At 42.1% G+C, this 21,051-nt stretch overlaps 1 protein-coding gene across 1 annotated transcript in view; it reads right to left on the bottom strand.

The window, feature by feature from the left end:
* The window catches only part of rab36 (RAB36, member RAS oncogene family), a 35,127-nt gene extending 14,305 nt beyond the window's left edge, over nt 1-20,822 (bottom strand). Inside the window, exons 1-7 of the mRNA XM_078227632.1 lie at nt 20,776-20,822; nt 20,461-20,564; nt 10,517-10,608; nt 8,270-8,335; nt 4,880-4,981; nt 2,217-2,281; nt 2,071-2,122 (exon numbers count right to left, since the gene is read on the bottom strand). Coding sequence (XP_078083758.1) covers nt 2,071-2,122; nt 2,217-2,281; nt 4,880-4,981; nt 8,270-8,335; nt 10,517-10,608; nt 20,461-20,526 — 443 coding nt within the window. The 5' untranslated portion in view covers nt 20,527-20,564; nt 20,776-20,822. The remainder of the gene's footprint in view (nt 1-2,070; nt 2,123-2,216; nt 2,282-4,879; nt 4,982-8,269; nt 8,336-10,516; nt 10,609-20,460; nt 20,565-20,775) is intronic.
* Between the last annotated feature and the right edge of the window lie 229 nt (nt 20,823-21,051).

Here is a 21,051-nt window from a genome sequence, read left to right as displayed (position 1 = left end):
AAGGGATATAATGTGGGAAAATGTGACATTGTCCACTTTGGCAGGAAGAAAAGAAAAACAATATTATTTAAATGGAAAGATACTGCAGAATAGAGTGTCACAGAGGGATCTGGACGTATTTGTACATGAATCACAAAAAAGTTGGTTTGCAGGTACAGCAGGTAATGAGGGAGGCAAATGGAACGTTGGCCTTTGTTGCAAAGGAGATGAACTATAAAAGTAGGGAAGGCTTTTGACAATTGTATAGGATATTGGTAAGATTGCACCTACACAAGAGCAGAAGAACTTAAGAAATAGCAGCAGGAGTAGACCACATGGCCCAATAAGCCTGCTCTGTATTCGATCTGATCATGATCATTAGCTTCAACTCCACTTTCCTGCCCACTCCCTACATCCCTTGATTCCCCGAGAGACCAAAAATCTGTCCACCCCAGCCTTAAATGTATTCAACAACTGAGCATCCACAACTCTCTGGGATAGAGAATTCCAAAGATTCATAAACTGTGAGTAAATTAATTTCTCCTCCTCTGTCTTAAATGATTGTCTCCTCATTCTGAGACCGTGCCCCCGTGTTTTAGATTCCCTGACCAGCGGAAACAATCTCTCAGTGTCCACCCTATCAAGTTCTTTCAGAATTTTGTAGGTTTCAATGAGATCACATGTCATTATTCTAAATTCCAGAGAATATAAGCCCAATTTACTCAGCCTCTCATCACTGGCAACCACCTCATCCCAGGCACCAATTTAGTGAACCTTCGCTGTACCACCTCCAATGCGAGTATATGCTTTCTTAAATGTGGAGACCAAAACTACACACAGCTGTGGTCTCACCATAACCCAGTCCAATTGTAGCAAGACTTCTTTATTCTTGTACTCCAATCTCCTTGCGATAAAGACCAACATGGCACTTGCCTTTCTAATTCCTTATTGCATGCTAACTTCTTGCAACCCTTGTGTATCAGCACATCCAAGTCTCTCTGAAATCAACACTTAGCAGTTTCTGACATTTTTTAAAATATTCTGCTTTTTTATTCTTATGATCAAAGTGAATAACTTCATATTTCCCTATATTGTACTCCATCTGCCATCTTGTTGTCCGCTCAGCTAACCTGCCCATATTTCTTTGCACTTGAGGTACTGTACTTGCTTTGGTCTCTTTATTTAAGGAATGAATAACTTGCATTGGAAGCAGGGATATTAGGACGATTCCTGAGATAAAAGGGATGTCTTATGAGTAAAGGTTGAGCAGGTTGGTAAGATTGCATACTTATGCATACTCATTGGGTTTTAAAAGAAGCTGATCTCACTGCAACATATAGGATTCTGAGGGTGCTTGATGGTAAATTCTGAGAGGATGTTTCGTCGCATAGGAATCTAGAACTAGGACACACAGTTTAAATAAGGGGTCTCTCATTTAAGAGAGTGATGAGGAGGAATTTCTTCTCTCAGGGGGTTGTTAGCCTTTGGAATTCTCTTTTACAGAGAGCAGTGGAGGCAGGGCTATTGAATTTATTCTTTTTTGATTTTTAAGGGAGTCTAGGGATATGGGAGCTTTGCAAGAAATTTGACTTAATGCCACAATCAGATCAGCCATGATCTTATTGAATGTCAGAGCATGTTCAATGGGCTGAATGGTCTACTCCTCCTATTTCTTATAATTCTATAAATTTGGATCGCAAATTTTGGTGTTGAGTTTGGGATGGCCCGTGGTCACCCTGTCATCGACCTCTCCTGTCCTGTGGCTGCGTCACTGCTGCCAGCTGTGGACACCATCAACTAGGATTAGCTCATCTGCTATTTTGATGGTGTTTCCTCCTTCAGCAGTCTTAATGGGCCTCCCCCAGGGGCTTACCCGCCTGAAGTCAGCGGCACTTAACACACTCCTGGCATTGGCTAGTGCAGATTGTGCTGTCTACTGTTGCTATGGTAACACATTTTATAACCTCATTTTTCTTGTGACTGGTCACCAATAAAAACAAACACAGATAAGCTGGGTTATAATAACTGCAGTAAACAGAATTGAAAATAAAATTCAGTACATTCACACAATGATGAAAATTCAAGGCCTACTTTGTGTGTTCCAGGGTCCGTATGTCAGTCAAGTCAAAGGCTATTATAATGGCTGGAAACACAAATTTAAAACATTATTTAAATAATAACATTAAAAAAACCTCACAATGATCACTTTGTTTTGCCTGCTGCTAATCCAGGCTTACCTTCAGCACCTCGATAATATGCAGAAGCAATGCACTTGAATTTCTCCTGCCCTGCTGTGTCCCAGCTAAAATCAATAGAAATAACTATCAGATTAATCCTTTGAAGAGACTGACTGCAAACTGGTGGTTTGATTTAACTGTAAGTGAATAGATTCTGTTTTATTCCAGCGTTTTTGCTGCACTGAAATGCCTGAATGCTACTACCACAGGCATTGAACATTGGCCTAGTTATTCAGTGAACATAGTGAGGAAATGCAGGATGGCAAATGCACTAGAAAGACTCACCTAGGTTTGTAATCAAACCCAGGAAGTTAACAAACCAGGAAGGGTTAACAATACCTGATTTCCAGGATTTTGGGATAGGCGTGAACTTTCTTGATTGGAAAAGCAAAGTATTTTAGTGGTGATGGGTGGAAATCCTGATGTCCTGTTTCAAGCAACCAGTGTTAACAGGAAAAGACTTGCATTTACATAGAGAATTTCACAATCACAGAATGCTCCAAAGTGCTTTATATCCAGTGAAGCATTTTTGAACTGTGGTCACTGTTGTAATGTTGGGAACACAACAACCAATTTGCGTACAGCAAGGTCTCACAAACAGAAGTGAGATAATGACCAGTCAATGTGTTTTTTGTAATAAAACAGAAAATGTTGGATAAACTCAACAGGTCTGGCAGCATCTGTGGAGAGCCAAATAGAGGGGGGGGGGGGAGGGGGGAATGTTCCACTCCCATTTTAGGGGTGTGGAAACAGTGGAGGGGACGGAGAATCGAGCGGGAGATCCAAAACGGCTTTTACACCAGAGGATGTGCCTGCTCAATTGTCCCCGCACCTGGTCAATGACATAACCGGGATCCCGAATATTTCTGTTGTAGTGTAATTCTGACTAAAAATTGGGTTATCGCAAATGCTTGGTATGGCTCCTGCTCTGCCCAAGACCACAAGGAATTACAAAAGGTCGTGAATGTAGCCCAATCGATCACGCAAACCAGCGTGATTCTGTTTACACTTCCTGCTGCCTCGGCAAAGCAGCCAACATAATTAGGGACCCCACGCACTCCGGACATTCTCTCTTCCACCTTCTTTCTTCTGGAAAATATAAAAGTCTGAGGTCACGTACCAGCCAACTCAAGAACAGCTTCTTCCCTGCTGCTGTCTGACTTTTGAATGGACTTATCTTGCATTAAGGTGATCTTTCTCTACACCCTGGCTATGACTGTAACACTACATTCTGCACTCTCTCCTTTCCTTCTCTATGAACGGTATGTTTTGTCTGCATAGCGTGCAAGAAACAATACTTTTCACTATATGTTAACACATGTGACAATAATAAATTAAATCAAGGTTAAGACCACCCACCCAAAAACTCATTTTAAGGAGGACCCCTATACAAATGCAGAGGGTGAAAAGTGAGAGTGAGCAGCCTGGGTTGGATTTCAAAACAATCACCAGAAAATCTAAAGTCTCTGCTCTAATTTCACTGAAATTCTTCAACAAACTACAACTGCATTTTCATTTATCTTAACTTTCAAAGTAGGAAGTAGAAATTGAGAAAAGTGTAGGCCCATAAATCAATCCATAATCTCAGAATACTTGGCATGGACTTAACAAGATTTAAAATGTAATAAAAGATTCAATTTTGTTGAAAAAATGTCCCAAGTAAAATTAATTATGGCAACTTCAATTCAAAGTGCATGAACAAAAGTAGCTTTCAAGCACGTTGTCAATTGTATTAATTTGATATCCTAACCTTGGCAAGATTATAGTCATGAGGGCAATAGATTGATGCTAATGCACTGTCACAGCTAAGCTCTTCACTGGTCTAGCAATTTGAGAGCGCTTGGTTGGGCACGATGGGCAAGTATCCTGTGCCAGAATTATGAGGTTTGAGGCTCCTGAGATGGTGATATCATGGAGCTGGCACAGTGCAATTGTCCATTAGGTAAGACCGCGAGAAGTGTGAAGAGAAATGGGGCTACTGGTAGAGTTGCAGCAGCGCTCAGGTAAGTGAGGCTGGGGGACTGGTCTGGGATGAATAGCAGGGGAGTGAGAGTTTGTTCCATTGGGCTGGCTTCCCCAAGTAATAATTGCTCCAGCAGGAAAATACAATATTTGTGGCAGGAACCTCAAACTGATGTTAGACTCTTCATTTGCACATGCACAGGCATAAGTGATGGATGCCCACTTGTTTGTCCTTCTCAGTATGGTGGTTAGTGCATTTCAGTCCAGTTGTGTGTGCAAGGCTCCTGCTCATCATTTTGAGGCCTGGGAAACAGACTCTTTGCTGGTTAACCTCTAAACTACACTGTCTGTCCTGGTATTACATCTGACAGGGGCATCCTTCACTGAAGTCACTAGCTGCTGAGAGAAGAAACAGCAGATTCAACTCATCTGCCAAAGAATATATCCATATGAAACCAAAAGAGAAAATGCTGGAAAATCTCAGCAGGTCTGGCAGCATCTGTAAGGAGAGAAAAGAGTGCAAATGCAGCCAGACCTGCTGAGGTTTTCCAGCATTTTCTCTTTTGGTTTCAGATTCCAGCATCTGCAGTAATTTGCTTTTATCCACAGAAAAACAATTCGATATTCAATATTATGACAATTTATAACTAAATAGGCAAAACTTTAAAGTTCTGGTAATGTAGATTTTACTATGTACTCACATTTGTAGATTGTATGGAGTTCCAGCAATTTCAAATCGCTCAATTTCAAAATCAACCCCTATTGTGGCCTTGTAGTCTCGGTCAAACACATTTTTACAAAATCTGAAATTTAAAAAAGGATCAAATTGAATATTATTTCGATAAAATGGGAAGGCCTCACTAAAAGAATTCTTTATCTGTAATTCCAAAAACCGAACACATCCAAAAAAAGCACTTTTTCTGAACTTCATCGACCTTTAGCATGGCAAGTCAAGTTATTTGTCTGCGTTGTTTAATCTACAATTTTTGAGGTGAACATGTAAAAAAAGAAACTTGTTACAGGGAGCCTGTATTTATTATTCAATGATACACCTCACGCTTATAACCATTTTATTTACTTTAGACTATAGCTAGCCTTGCCTTAGGTATGTAATGTAAGTTTATATGCAGTATCTGAAAACTGAAATGATCTGATTCCCCAATGTAATCGGCCCAGAGGGTTTCGGATAAAGGATACTCAATCTGTAGCACAAATATACTTAAATTGATGAAAATAAATACATAGAGGTGAAACAAAGAACTAAAACTTCAGTGAATTATTAGTTTGGAGTCAAATAATTAGTCACACACTGGAAGATATCCAGGAATAGAAACCCATCTTTTGGACTGACCCACGACAGAATGCGTTCTCCAAGGCGGCCTTCGCGACACACGACGGCGCAGAGTCGCTGAGCAGAAACTGATAGCCAAGTTCCGCACACACGAGGACGGCCTCAACCGGGATATTGGGTTCATGTCCCATTATTTGTAACCCCCACAGAGTTTCACTGGCTGTCTTGTCTGGAGACAAAACACATCTTTTTAGCCTGTCTTGATGCTCTCTCCACTCCCATTGTTTTGTTTCTTAAAGACTTGATTAGTTGTAAGTATTCGCATTCCAACCATTATTCATGTAAATTGAGTTTGTGTCTTTATATGCTCTGTTTGTGAACAGAATTCCCACTCACCTGAAGAAGGGGCTTGCAGCTCCGAAAGCTTGTGTGGCTTTTGCTACCAAATAAACCTGTTGGACTTTAACCTGGTGTTGTTAAACTTCTTACCACGACAGAATGCCAGGATTGTGCTCCAACTCTTATTGTGAGACCCTTAATTGCCAGGCCTTTCCTCCCACTGTGGAACTCCTTCTCTTGCCACTTTGCTCCTCTTCTGGATTTCTCCCTCTTCCTGGTTTGTGACCATATCCCACCTCCAGGTTTCTCCCCCATCCCATGATTTCTTTCTCTTGTCACGTGGGTCCTTTACCCGATGCGTGGCTCCTCCTCCACAATGTCGACAGAGTTAAGTGGAGAAGCATGCAGGTGAGGTCTTCAATAATTAGAGACATATTTGAATACACTTCCCACAAATAATCTTCGAAAAGTTGGTGTAAGATTTCCATGGGGAAGATCCCAAGTGTCCCTCTGCATTGACGGCCACACAAAAACTGTTATGATACAAATTTTTCTTGTGATCTGTGATTCTCTAGGCCCTGATCCCAGTCTGGTTAAGTCACAAGCCATATGTAGACTGCTATGCCTTATATCTGAGCAGAGCACATTAAGATCATGGAAGAGAGATCTCCCAGAATAGGCAGTCCCAGCCCGCATCCTCAACTCCTCCGTAGTCATTTTCTCGTTGGTGCTGGGTGCAAACACCAATCAAGTTTAGGAACAGAGCAATAGGACTAGGCTGCTTAGCCCCTCGAGCTTGTTCACCATTCAATGAGATCATGCATGGCTGATCTGCAACCTAACCCCATCTTATCCCTTAATAGCTTTGGCTACCAAAAATCCATCAATCACAGTGTTAAAATTTACAATTTATTTAGCATCAATTGTTTAGGGAAGATAGTTTTAAATTTCTATCATCTTCTTGTGTATTAGTTTTTCCTAACTTCACTCCTGAAAGATCTGGCTCTACGTTTTAGACTTTTCCCCCAAGTCCTAGATACCCCAACCAACAGAGACATAGTTTCTCTCCATCTACCCTATCTCATTCACGGGACATGGACTTTGCTGACAATGCCAGCATTTGTTGCCTCCCCATTTGCCTCAATATATTGAAAACTTAGATCAAATCACCCCTTAACTTACTAAATTTCAGGGAAAACAACCCTACTTTGTATAATCTCTCCGCATAATCTAAGTCTTCGAGTAAATGGCAAGCCAATACCACACTCCCTCTGTTTCATGTATATGGACTGCTGTACTTCTTCAGTGTGTATACAGTGAGAACCTTTATTTAATTCATTTGAAATGGTAGACTACAGGCAGCCTGCCTCATGTCAGAGTTACATGACAATGGAAAGCCAGTTAGTCATGTAGCATACCTCATAAGATTGCATTTCCAAAAATCAAACTCTCCACTTTTCATACCGAACAAGAGATATAAACATCCTCTTTTTCCTAGCGAGCAAAAGACATATTTTCATGCATGATCCTATGTGATGTTGTGTTAGCCACGTTACCCACTCTCCACCCACTGTCCTCATGGATTAACAACTATTTATTCTCCTAATTTGTCTCTGCACATGCATTGCCCACAGTCTTTAAATTGTGCAGGTCTCTAAATTGAATCTGTGAGTATTGACATTGGTTGTTCATCTGAGTGATGTTTCTTGTCCACCAGTGTGTCAATTCCCGTAGCCCTAGTTACTCTGGCAACTATTGTTGTTCCATTGCGGCTGTTGGGGACACATGGACCTTTGGGATTGATGGTAGTTCTGTACTCCGTACAGATGATGAGATCCTTTCCCCTGCCCAGCTGATCACACTATAGGGAGGATGTGAATGCATTGGGAGAGTAGAGAAGAGGTTTAAAGGAATGGTTCCAGGGATGAGAAACTTCAATAATGAGGAGAGATTGGAGAGGTTGGGACTGTTCTCCTAGGAGAGAAGAAGAAAGTTGACAGAGGTGTTCAAAATCATGAGGGGGCTGGACAGAGTAGATAGGGAGAAACTTTTCCTGCTCAAAAAAGGATCAAGAACGAGAAGGCACAGATTTAAAGTGATTTCAAAACGAGCAAATGTGATGTGAAAACTCAGCAAGTGGTTTGGGTCTGGAGTGCACTGCCTGGAAGTATGGTGGAGGCAGGTTCAATTGAGGCATTCAAGATAATTATTTGAATAGAAACAATGTGCAGGGGTATGGGAAAAAGGCAGGGGAATGGCAGTACGTCATAATGCTCACTTGGAGAGCCGGTGTGGACATGACGGGCCAAATGGCCTCCTTTTGCACAGTAACAATACTGTGATCATATAATTACTTTTTTCTTCAACTACAGAAAAATAACTTCGTGCCTGTGCAATGTAAACACATTAGATTTTCCCCAGATTCCGTTTATGGTAATAAATGGGGCAAGCAAATACTCACCTGTTAATAAGACACGTCTTCCCCACATATAGATCCCCAACCACCACGACCTTTGACATTTTGTGTCTGTAGGGACAACAACATAACAAAGCTTCACTGTTATGTGAAGTGATTTTTATTCCTGCTTGCACCTCCCAACTCCTGGTCTCCTCTATGTCTTCCTTCCCTGCAGCTCTCCTGCACAATTGATCACTCTGCCTTTGCATATCCCCTGACAATAAAATGGTTTCCAAAAAAAAAATGCCCTCTTTAATTGTGAATTGGCAGCCTTCTCCAATTCCTTCTCAGCTCTGAATCCCACCTTATGAAAACCTCTGGGATGTGCGTTATTTTAACAATCTTTGGCAAGTGTATGGTATTAGTATTAATATTTTTTAGGAAAACTGATTAACATAAACCTGCCTATACATTACTCAAGTAATGAGCTTCATTTCAGTGCCCAACAGCGCAAATTGAAAGAATGAAAGCTGAGAGAATGAGGCAATCGAAAGTGAATATGACTTTTGTACCTAGTGTTTATTTCAGCTTTTAGCTGCTATTTGGTTATTTTAGTGACAATTTTGTATCCTTATTTCTGGTAGGAATACAAGCCCATTTCATGAAAAGAATCAAAAATAGCCATAATTACCAGGAACAGTGGTTAGCGCTGCTGCCTCATAGTGCCAGGGATCCGGGTCACTGTCTGTGTGGAGTTTGCACTTTCTCCCCGTGTCTGCGTGGGTTTCCTCAGGGTGCTCCGGTTTCCTCCCACAGTCCAAAGATGTGCGGGTTAGGGTGATTGGTCATGCTAAATTGACCCTGTCAGGGGGATTAGCAGGGTGAATATGTGGGGTTAAGGGAATAGGGGCTGGGTGGGATTGTTGTCAGTGCAGACTCGATGGGCCGAATGGCCTCCTTCTGCATTGTATGGATTCTATGCTTACCAACATTAAAACATGTTTTATTTAGAATTTGTAACAAGTTTCCAAGGTAATAGAAACTGGAACAGGACAGAGAATGAAAGCACTTCTGTGTTCGCTGGCCTACATTGGTTCCCAGTCAAGCAATGTCTTTATTTTAAAAGTCTCATCCTTGTTTTCAAGTTCTTCCATGGCCTTGGCCTTCTCTAACTCTGAGGTGGAGAAGCCGGCTTCAGATCGGGGGTGGGCACAGTAAGAAGTCTCACAACACCAGGTTAAAGTCCAAGAGGTTTATTTGCAATCACGAGCTTTCAGAGCGCTGTTCCTTCATCAGGTGAGGTCTTTCATCAGTGCTCTGAAAGCTTGTAATTCCAAATAAACCTGTTGAAAGTTAACCTGGTGTTGTGAGATTTCTTACTGTTCTCTAACTCTGTAATGTCCTTCAACCTCACAGCCCTCTAAAATGTCTGGGCTCCTCTAATTTGGGCCTCTTGTGCATTCCTTTGGTGCCTTCAGTTGTCTAGGCCCAAGCTCTGGAATTCCCTTCCTAAACCTCTCCCCCCTCTACCTGACTTTCCTCTTTGAAAACACTTCTTAAAACATGCCCCTTAGACTATATTTCTGATCATTCAACCTCAATCCATGTGTCTGTGTCAGCTCTTTGAAAGAGTATTCAATTAGTGCCATTCCCCTGCTCTTCACAACAGGTCCACAAGTAGAATCCTTACAGTGTAGAAGGCGGCCATTCGGTCCATCAAGTCTGCATTGACCACAATCCTACCCAGGCCCGATTCCCGTAACCCCACATATTTACCCTGCTAATTCCTTGACACCAAGGTCAATTTAGCATGGCCAATCAACCTAACCTGCACATTTCTGGAGTGTGGGAGAAAACTGGAGCACCTGGAGGAAACCCACGCAGATACGGGGAGAATGTGCAAACTCCACACAAACTGTGACCCGAGGCTGGAATTGAACCCAGGTCCCTGGTGCTGTGAGGCAGCAGTGCTAACCACTGTGCCACGTAACTTAGCATATAAAAACACCATTGCTTAACTCAGTCACATTATCTTCTCAGTATAATGTTGTAAGGCTCTTGGCCTTTAAGGTAAGTTGATATTCATTGCTCAACACAAATAAAGCTCCCATTTATTCAGTAGAGTAATTGTTGAGCAAGGATTGCCTACGAATACTCAAAAAAAGTAATAAATCAACTAACCATTTTCTTTAAACTCAGGTTCCATGGGTCAACAGAAGAAATACTGTATCTTTTAATTAAATTGTCCTTCAAAGAAGCTGATTGAGCCAAGTGTTGGATACCTTTCACTTCATGTCTCAAATTACTTACCCAACATTTCTGGTCTGTCGTTCTTGGCAGGCATATTTAACTTGAACATGGAACTGATCTTTAAACTGGAGACAGGCTTCAGGTATGTAACACTGTAACAAGATTTAAAACACAGTATTGTCATTGAGTGTCTAGTCAATTAAGGAATAGATAGATACCTGTCTGTTTATGTGAATGGCTTTAACAGAGAGTATTTTGATTTAGGTTACTCGGCAAGGTTATTTATAACTTTAGCAACCCTTGTCTTTCTACTCTAAGAAGTCTCACAACACCAGGTTAAAGTCCAACAGGTTTATTTCACAAACACAGAATATATAGGCAAAGACACAATTGCAAGATAATTACAGATTGGAATGTGAAAAATGGTTGGAATGCGAGTCTTCACAGGTAATCAAGTCTTTACAGGCACAGACAGTGCAAGTGGAGAGAGGGATAATCACAGGTTAAAGAGGTGCGAGTTTTCTCAAACCAGGACAGTTAGTAAGATTTTGCAAACCCAGACAGGGTGGTGGGGGTTACACGTAGCCTGACATGAACCCAAGATCCCGGTTGATGCGTGCGGAACTTGGCTATCAGTTTCTGCTCGGCGATTCTGTGTTGTCGTGTGTCTTGAAGGCTGCAATGGCGATCAGAGGCTGAATGCCCTTGACTGCTGAAGTGTTCCCTGACTGGAAGGGAACACTCCTGCCTGTTAAATGTTAAACTGAGGTTCCAGCTGCCTGCTCTGGTGGATACAAAAGATCCCATGGCACTATTCTGAAGAAAAGCAGGAGAATTTCCCTGGTGTCCTGGCCAATATTTGTCCTTCAATCAACATTACAAAAACAGATTATCTCGCTATTATCACATTGCCACTCATGGGAGCTTGCTGTGGACAATTTGGCTGCTGCATTTCCTATATTACAACATTGACTACATTTTAAAAGTGATCATGGCCTTAGAACCATAGAAAAGCTATAGTGCAGAAAGAGTCAATTTAGCCTATTGTGTCTGCACCAGCCAAGAGTAAATAGAAACAAGAAACTAGCCACTCATTTCAATCCCACTTTCAGGCACTTGTTCTATAGCTTTGCAGATTGCACAAATCTGCTACTTTATCACTTGACTCCCTTGTAGATTAAAAGTCTGTCTACCTCAACCTTTAATATATTAAATGATCCAGCCTTCACAGTTTAAAGTTTATTTCTTACTGTCACAAGTAGGCTTACATTAACACTGCAATGAAGTTACTGTGAAAATCCCCTAGTCGCCACACTCTGGCACCTGTTCAGGTACACTGAGGGAGAATTTTAGCATGGCAAATGCACCTAACCAGCACATCTTTCAGACTTTCCCCAGCTCACTGGGGGAGAATTCCAAAGATTAACAACTGTTTGAGAGAAGAAATTCCTCCTCAACTTCATCCACAATGGGAGATTCCTTATTTTGAAATTGCACCCCTTAGTTCCAGATTTCCCATGAGGGGAAACATCCTCTCAGAATCTACTCTGTCAAGCCCTCTTAAAACTTTACATGTTTTGACATAATCCTCTCCTATTCTTCCAAACTCCATTGTGTATAGGTCCAATCTGCTTAGCCTTTCCTCATAAGATAACCCCTTCATCCAAGGAATCCACCGAGTCATATTTCTCTGAATTATTTCCATAGCAAATATATCTCTCAAGTAAAGAGACCAAAACTGCACAAAGTAAACTAGATGTGATCCCACCAATTTTCTGTATAGTTGGAACAAGACTTTGCCACTTTAACACTCCAGCCCCTCACAATAACACCAATGTTCCAGTTGCCTTCCTAATTTTCTGCTGTACCCATAAGCTTTCTTTTTGTGATTCATGTACAAGGGCACCCAGATCACTCTGTATCACAGCATTCTGCAGTCTCTCTCCACTTAAATACTATTCTGTTTTTCTATTCTTCCTGCCAAAGTGGGCAGGCTCATTTTCCCATGTACATTCCATCCGCCAATTTTTTTGCCCACTCAGTTAACCTACTTATAACACTTTGCAGACTCTTTGTGCTCTCGCAACTTGCTTTTCACCTAGCGTTGTATTGTGCCTAATGCAGATGTGATAATGCAGACTTGAATTGTTTCTGATCAACTGGAACAATATTTTTAATGCAACATTCTAATGATCATAATGCTGCATCATGGGAGAATTGCAGAGGCATGACTCTCATTAAATTCCCTTATCCTATAATTAGGTGCCCACTGTGCTGGGTCACAGAATGGCAGGACATTGGTTAGTGCAATGATTTCCCACAAGCTGAGTTACCAAACTCAGCCATGTCGTCATGGAGTATTTTCCCACAAGGAAGAAGGAAAAGATGTACAGTTGGTTCATTCCCAGGTTGCTGCTGAGCATTCTTCTCAGGAAGGAAGGTAAAAGAAAGACAAACTCAGTGAAATAGATGGGCTATTTTCATGAAGGCCCTAAAGTTTATTTTATTTGGTTGCAAGTCTGGGAAATTTTTCCTGGGACTCAAAGTTGATATCAAAACTCCTTCAGAATGTCTCAGTAGTAGTATATAAAGGCTAATATACTATTTGTCTTCCTAATTGTTTGCTGTACCCAAATGCTAATTTAGTGATTTGTGTATAAGGACACCTATGATACCAATGTTTACTAGTGTCCCGAGTTTAAAAAACATTCTACTTTTCCATTCTCCCTACCAAAATGAATAACCTCATACTCTCCCACAGGATATTCCATCTGCCACACTCTTGCTTATTCATTTAACCTGCAGCCTCTTTGAATCCTACTCACACTTACTTTCCCATCTAACCTTGTATTATCAGCAAACTTGGACATATTATAGTCTCCTCATCTAGGTCATTGATATAGATTGTAAACATTTAAAGTCCAAGCACTGGCCCTGATGCTACTCGAATTGTAAAACCCTGCCATCCTGAAAATTACCCATTTGTTAATGCTCTTTGTTTTGTCTGTTAAATAATTGACAATCCATGTGTATTTGTTACCCCCATAAATTACCCCCAATTTCATGTGCCTCAATCCTGTAATACAACCTTATTGAATACCTTCTGAAAATCCAAATACACCACATCCACTAGTTTCCCTTCATTTATCCTAGCCAGTGATTGCCATACAGTACATTTGGATGATGTGGCAGTCATGTTTGACTAGCTAGCCATATGTGCAAGCTGGGAAACAGAGCTTACAATAGTGATAAGCATGTGAAGGTGAGGTGCATATATGCATGCTATGAGTTCTGAATGATATGAGTTATTCTCAAGTGAGTGTTTAATGAATTGGGCACTGGCTGAGGCAATTGGTAGGATATGGCGCTTGAAGATGCATTCTTTATCACTTGCGTGAGGTTACTAACATTCTACAACACTGCATCCAGATTGTTAGGCTAAGCTCCTAGCATTGACCTCAATGGCTATCTGTTCCCACTGCCCTTTCACTGTGTTTTTGAAGGTCCTCCTAGCCCATTGTGGAGACTACACTTCTCTCCCCCTCCTCCACCAACTCACCCAGTGCAGTTTCAGAAATCCTGGGTTTACACTTCCTCATCTGTCCAGCCATTCCCAGGTCATTCAGCTCACAACTGACTCCCAACTCCTGCTTCAGCTACACTGAAACTCCGTGTTAAGAGAGGGAGGCTAGCTTTAAGCTGGCAGGCTGTTAACAAGTATCGAGTTTGAACACCCTGCTAAGGGGTGCAAGCCAGTCAACAGAATGGTTACCACTGGGGCTGCAAGCAGAAATCAAACTTCAGTACAAAGATGCACATCGCAATCCCTGTGCTTGTATTCAGGGCTATCCAATTTAGCCCCTTTAAATCTCAGATGTGTGCCTATTGTATGATTGGCAGGGATTGAAGTGGATGTTGCAGTAAAATATGTAGTTATGATCTTTGTTATAGGTAAATAAATAAAGTGGTGCATGTGAATTATTATGAAAGAAAGAGAACTTACTGAGGTAGTTAGATAAAAATATAACTAGAAATAGAGAGAGAATTATCTCACCTGAATCTTGAGAAGTGATCATTTTCACTGCCATCACCTCATTCACTTAAAATTTTAATTTGCACTGAAATTAACCTTGACCTGTAACACTGGGAACTTTTTCAAGTGATAGACATCTCGGCCACAACTAAAGGCAGATGTTTACATATGATTTGATGGAATAAGTGGCCCCCTATTCCAAATGGGAAATATTTCAGTGCTTAATCTTTTTTTTTAAAGTATGACTTTAGAGAACAGATTGATGCAAAGTAAAAATTTGCTTTGTTTGATTCTAACCTCAAGGGTGTTCTTGTGACTGTGACAAAAGTGTTCAATAACTATTCTGTTAATATGAGACACAAAGGGGCTGCTTTTAGCATGGAGTAACTGGACAGGCGGTGGGCCTGCTTCACATTCTCTCTTCATCAGAACTAATCATGGGTCTCCACGCATCATTTTCTCAAGTAGTGATATCTTCTCATGGTATCACAATGGGATAGGAAGAAGAGGCAGGCCCAAAGAACTACCTCAGCTTGTAAGGGCAACAAACACGCACCACTGATGCCATTAAACACCACACTCTAACCCAACCAGCCCTACCGTATTAATTCAGCCAAACGTTAGCTCCCCATCATCAACAGCCTTTATTGTGCACCAATAAAGGCAGGCCCGTGGCTTATGGTCAGGTAGTCTTCACCTTGGGACTTACACCTCCTGTCCAGGTAAAGTTACAGGCTTAAAAACCCCTGCTGACTACTCCCCATTGGACAAGCCTCTGCTCGCTCAATAAGGCAGCTCATACTCCACAAAGCCCACGGGTAGATCTACTGATGATCCCCTGTGGCCTTTGTGGTCATAACACTTACCCTACCTCACTCGCTGCTAGAATCAGCAGGAGGCCCAACTGATGTTGGTGGGCTTGCCCTATTTAAATTGAATAGGTGAGCTGCCAGTGCTCATAGGTAACTCATTATTTGGCAGATCAGAAAACCTAACAATGCAGATGATCAGCACAGCCCTACAGCAGTACCTAAAAGGCCAAGGCTGAGTTAAACAAAGTATCAGAGCTCAGTGGTAGGGAAATTTCACACACACCAGCAAGGAGATTATCTCACGGTACCTTAAGTGTCAAAACTCTAAAGAACCACCCCTCCCCTCACCCAATCTGCACCATCTCTAGTATGTTGGTAGATTCAGGGTGCAGGAGAGGTAGTGCTGATCGGCATTGGGGGTCGTGACAACAGCAGTGGACCCAAGGTTAAATATTTTGATTAGTCAATCTACAGTTTCCAACAGCAATCTGACCACCTATATAAATCAAGTTATGCGAGAAGATTGGTAACGGATGTAGGTCAGTGAACTTTACCCACCCCCGCAACAATTTTCATCCCACTATCTTCCCATTTACAGGTGGAAGCAGGCAGTTGTACGACAAAAATCATCCCCGAGCTGTCTAAATGAGTAGCTAGCCTATAAGATATTTGTATCCACCAGGATAGTTTGGTTCTGCGAGGATAATTGAATTAGTGGTCCCTGGAGAACAATGAGTAATTTATCTGTAGGCTTAATATAAATGGTTTCTGTTTCATTCAGATATCAAAATGAAATGAAGCAGAGGATGTCATAATGATCTACTGGCTATTCATCCTGAAGTGGAATTCACATATCAATGCACCACATACATTGCAGAAATATTCTTGGCTTCTATGATAGAACAAATTAGTTCCTCTTAGTTATGAGCATTCAATCGTACCATGAAGCTGACTATATCCATTAAGAATCATGAAACGACTGCATAGGCAGTAGGCATTCTCTTAAAGTCACTGATTGTGAACAGACAATAAATAACAAAAATCTTGGTACCAAAGTTTCTTTAAAAATTTGCTGCCCTGTGAGGCCAGTTTTTTTAAATGCCCTATACCTGTAAATGTTTTTAATGGGTGCCCACCTGTACAGCGCCTTCCAGGCTGAGCTTTGGCTGCACCCAGGGCCAGGACGAGAAATCAAGGGCCCTGGTGCTTCTCCTATTTCTGGGCCCCTTATTCCCTCCCCGTACATCCGTCGGGTGCCCAGAATTGGTAACCATTGTCAAAGTGGGGTTCAACTGTTTCATACAGATTTAGCTTCTTGGCTTTTGTACTCTACACCTTTATTTATAAAACCCATCGAAAGCTCAGGTTTCAGTATGATAGACTTTTCAACCACGGCTTTATCAGACAATTACACACAACTTGGTCGTTCATATTATGGAACCAGCCCCACTTGTTTGAACCTGGCCCTATGCAATATCTGAACAGCAACATCCAAAAGACTTGAACCTCAAGCACTGCAAAAACAATGCTATGTACAAATGAGAAAATCATGCACTAACAATGACATTATTTTTCCACAAAACTCCTGTTTCACTTCCAAGTTTAAAAATGGCAAAACCTTCCAGTAAATTGGCACAATTCACCTGCAATTATGTGCTACTTCTATCCACACAAGTGGGTTTTGTAAACAAAAAAATACACTTTTCTTTTTTTCTAACCACACTCAGCATGGAGTATATATTGCTGAGCAAAGAATTGCAGATTTTGGAAATTTGAAATATAAACAGAAAATGCTGGAAACGCTTAGCAAATCTAGCAGCATCTGTGGAGAGAGAAACACAATCAATGTCTCAGGTCTTCATTGTGCATGAGTTCTGACGAAGGGCCACTGACCTCTGTTTCTCTGCATAGGCAGAAGTGATATCAGAAGCAGATTTAAGGATGACTTTCAAAAGTGAATTAGATACATACTTTAACAGGAAATAAAAATACAGCCTATGGGGAAAGAAAAGGAGAGTCAGACTAATTGGGTAACTTTCCAACCCGGCCAATTACCAGTCTACTTTTGATCATAAGCGAAGGGATGGAAGATGTCATTGATTGTGCCATCAAGTGGCAGTTACCCAGCAATAACCTGTGCACTGATGCTCAGTTTGGGTTCTGCCAGGGCCATTCAGCTCCTATCCTTATTACAGCCTTGTTCCATGGGCAAAGGAGATTAACTCAAGAGATGAAGTGAGAGCGACTTCCCTTGACATCAAGGCAGCATTTTATTGAGTGTGACATCAAGAAGCCCTAGCAAAACTAAAGTGAATGGGAATTTGGGGAGGAAAACTCTACTGGTTGGTGTCATACCGACCACAAAAGAGGATGTTATTGGAGGTTAGTCCAGGACGTCACTGCAGGAGTTCCTTGAGATAATATCCTAGGCCCAACCATCTTCAGCTGCTTCATCAATGATCTTCCTTGCATCATAAGGTCAGAAGTGGGGATGTTTGCAGATGATCGCACAATGTTCAGCACCATTTGCAACTCCTCAGATACTGAAACAGTCCCTGTGCATTTGCAGCAAGACCTGGACAATATTTAGGCTTGATCTGACAAGTTGTCTGTAACATTCATGTCACAGAAGTGCCAGGTAATGAGCATCTCCGACAAGAGAATTTAACCATCTCCTTTGATATTCGATGGCACTACCGTTGCTGAATCCCCCACTATCAACATCCCAGGGGGAGTGGTGGAGGGGTTACCACCAACGGAATCTGAACTGGACTAGTCATAGAAATATTTGGCAAGAAGAGCAGACCGGAGGCTAGGAATTCTGTAGAGATTAACTCACCTCCTGACTCCCCAAAGCCTGTCCACCATCTACAAGGCACAAGTCAGGAGTGTAATGGAATACTCTTCACTGCCTGGTTGAGTGCAGCTCCAATAACACTCAAGAAGCTTGACACTATCCAGGACAAAGCAGCCTGTTTTACTGACATCCTATCCACCTTCTTAAACATTCCTTCCCTCCACCACTGACACAGTGGCAGCCGTGTGTACCATCTACAAGATGCACTGCAATAATTCACCAAGGCTCCTTTGGCAATACCTTCCAAATCCACAACTATTACCATGTAGAAGGGCAAGGGACAGTTGCCTGAGAACACCGCCATGTCCAAGTCCCCTCATACACCATCCTGACTTGGAACTATATTGCTGATTCTTCACTGTCACGGAGTCAAAATTCTGAAGCTTCCTCCCTAACAGTACTTGGGTGGACCTACATCTCAGGAACTGCAGCGCTTCAAGAAGGCAGTTCATCACTACCTTCTGAAGGACAACTAGGGATGGGCAATAAGTGCTGGCCTAGCCAACGATGCCCACATCTCACAAATGAATTTTTAAAAAGCCAACACTTCACTAAAATTTAATGTCTTTCACTGTAAGCAGTGAGAAGAGGCCACTGAATCCATTAAACGCTCTCCATCTGGAGTCCAGGTGTGATTATTGTGCGCTCCTGCAACACACTGTACTTTGTGGAACATCAAACTCTTTTCCTTAATCCCTGAAGTTAAATCAAATAATACTATTAATATCCATAACCCTCAATTCTCTTTATTAGCTGATATTGATTCAGCTCCCTTTAAAGATGTTAACTGATCAGAAAACAACAACTTTCATTGGGAACTTGTACCAACCATGGCATAAGACCTGGAGCAGGAATAGGCCATTTGGCCCCTCAACTCTGTTCCACCATTCAATAAGACCATGGTTGATCTGATCATTGTCTTACTCCACTTTCCTACCTCCATAACCCTCGACTCACTTCAAAATCACACTGGCTGAGACAGGCCCATCAGGTACCAACTGGGAAAACAAGGAAAATATGTTGAATTGATGTTTGCAACTGCCCATTTGACAAGCATGGAAATTCTATGTAACACTTTTTAAAAATTATTCCACAGGAAGTGGGTGATGATTAGACTGGCAATTTATTGTCCATCTTTAAATTGTCCTTGAGAAGGTGGTGGTGAACTGTCTTCTTGAACTGCTGCAGCCCATCTGGTGCAGGAACACCCAAAGTGCTGTTCGTAATGCAGTTCTGGGATTTTGACCCTGCAATAGTGATGGAACCACAATTTATTTCCAAGTCAGGATGGTGTGTAATTTGGAGGGAAATGTGCTTGGAGAGTGGTGTTTCCATGCATCTGCTGTTCCTGTCCTTCTAGGTGGCATAAGTTACGGCTAGTGTCAAAGAAACCCCTTAGTACTAACCAACAATACAATTACTTCCTGATTGATACACAAACAACAGGAAGCATCCCAGGATCTTCTCTCTGGGGCCATCATCGAAGTTAAAATAAAACAAATTTCTATTTCAAAAAATGGATATTTGGAGCTCAATTTCTACTTTTCAAAGATTCAAGGCAAACCAATGGGGACCAAGTTTCATTGGTAGTGAAATGTTACATTTGATGTGGTCAGAACCAAGTGACACCACCTCCCTCTCTTGACTCATATTTTGTCGTTGCTGGTGGTAACTGTTTTGGAATGAGGGGAATGGGGGCGGAACAGTGGCACAGTAGTTAGCCAGGGACCTGGGTTCGACTCCCAGCTTGGGTCACTGTCTGTGTGGAGTTTGCACATTCTGCCTGTGTCTGCGTGAGTTTCCTTCGGGTGCTCTGGTTTCCTGTGCAGGTTAGGTGCATTGGCCATGTCAAGTTCTCAGTGTACCCGAACAGGCACCCAAGTGTGGCGACTGGGGGATTTTCACAGTAACTTCATTCCAGTGTGAATGTAAGCCTACTTGTGACTAATAAACTTTGGAATGTCAAAGGGTTAGGAAGCGGGATCAAGCTACTAACTCCAGACTTACTACTGAGTCTTCAATCGAAATAAAGTCAGTTCCTCCTCCCCTCACCCCTCAAAATGTACAACTGCATCTTTCCCATTCACCTTTCAGCTAAATTCCATGACTGAGGCGCCCTGAAGTTTGGCACTGAGTTTGTAGTTACTCCTGGTGCTGCCAGTGTTAACAACCCTCAGTACAACATTTATGTTCCAGCCCACAACAGCCCGGATCCTCGGCCAGAGAAACACGCCATGCCTCGCACCAGATAAACTGCAGCATTGCCGAGAGAACATGAAAAGTATCAAAGGCAAACCGTGACCTTGGGAAATCTGGAGATGACTCGGTCCCTGCTGACAGGCGGGGCGTGCAAGATACCGTTATTCATCCTTCCCCCACTCCGGGTGAAATTCTTCCGATTATTTTCTGCATGAGATCAAACGGGAGACGTGAAGAGCAAGCAACCAAACAGTCCAGCAGAGCTGCAGCACTCAGAGAAAGCTGGGCATTATCAGGGCAGGAGGACACAGCAACTCCTGGAGGGGGGAGCTAAGGCAGTGACACCTTTTCATTTTGTCCTGATCCAGGGCATTAAGTAAAAAAAGTCATTAGACGCAAATATCAGCACTAAACTTACCAGCTCCCAGCACAGCCGCCTGTTGGCTGTTTCTACAGCAACAAGCGTCTCTCACTTCCAATACTGACGTCAGGAGAGGAGGGGCTTGTTTCAAGAAATTGACCTTTTCTTTTAACCCTTTCAAAATCCTTCACTGGAGTAGCCTCAAACTTCCAGCTTCTCCCATTCAGGAGTTTGCAACCCTGCATTGTTTTCAGATGAAGTCAGATAATCAGCTTCAGAATTTTTGGGAGAGTCAAACTGAGCGGTGGCCTACCGTGGTCTCTGTAGACAGGT

Source organism: Mustelus asterias, chromosome 13, assembly GCF_964213995.1.
Source record: "Mustelus asterias chromosome 13, sMusAst1.hap1.1, whole genome shotgun sequence".
Lineage (NCBI taxonomy): Eukaryota > Metazoa > Chordata > Chondrichthyes > Carcharhiniformes > Triakidae > Mustelus > Mustelus asterias.
Note: the sequence above shows the minus strand (reverse complement) of the source record. Positions and strands in the feature narration are given on the sequence as shown.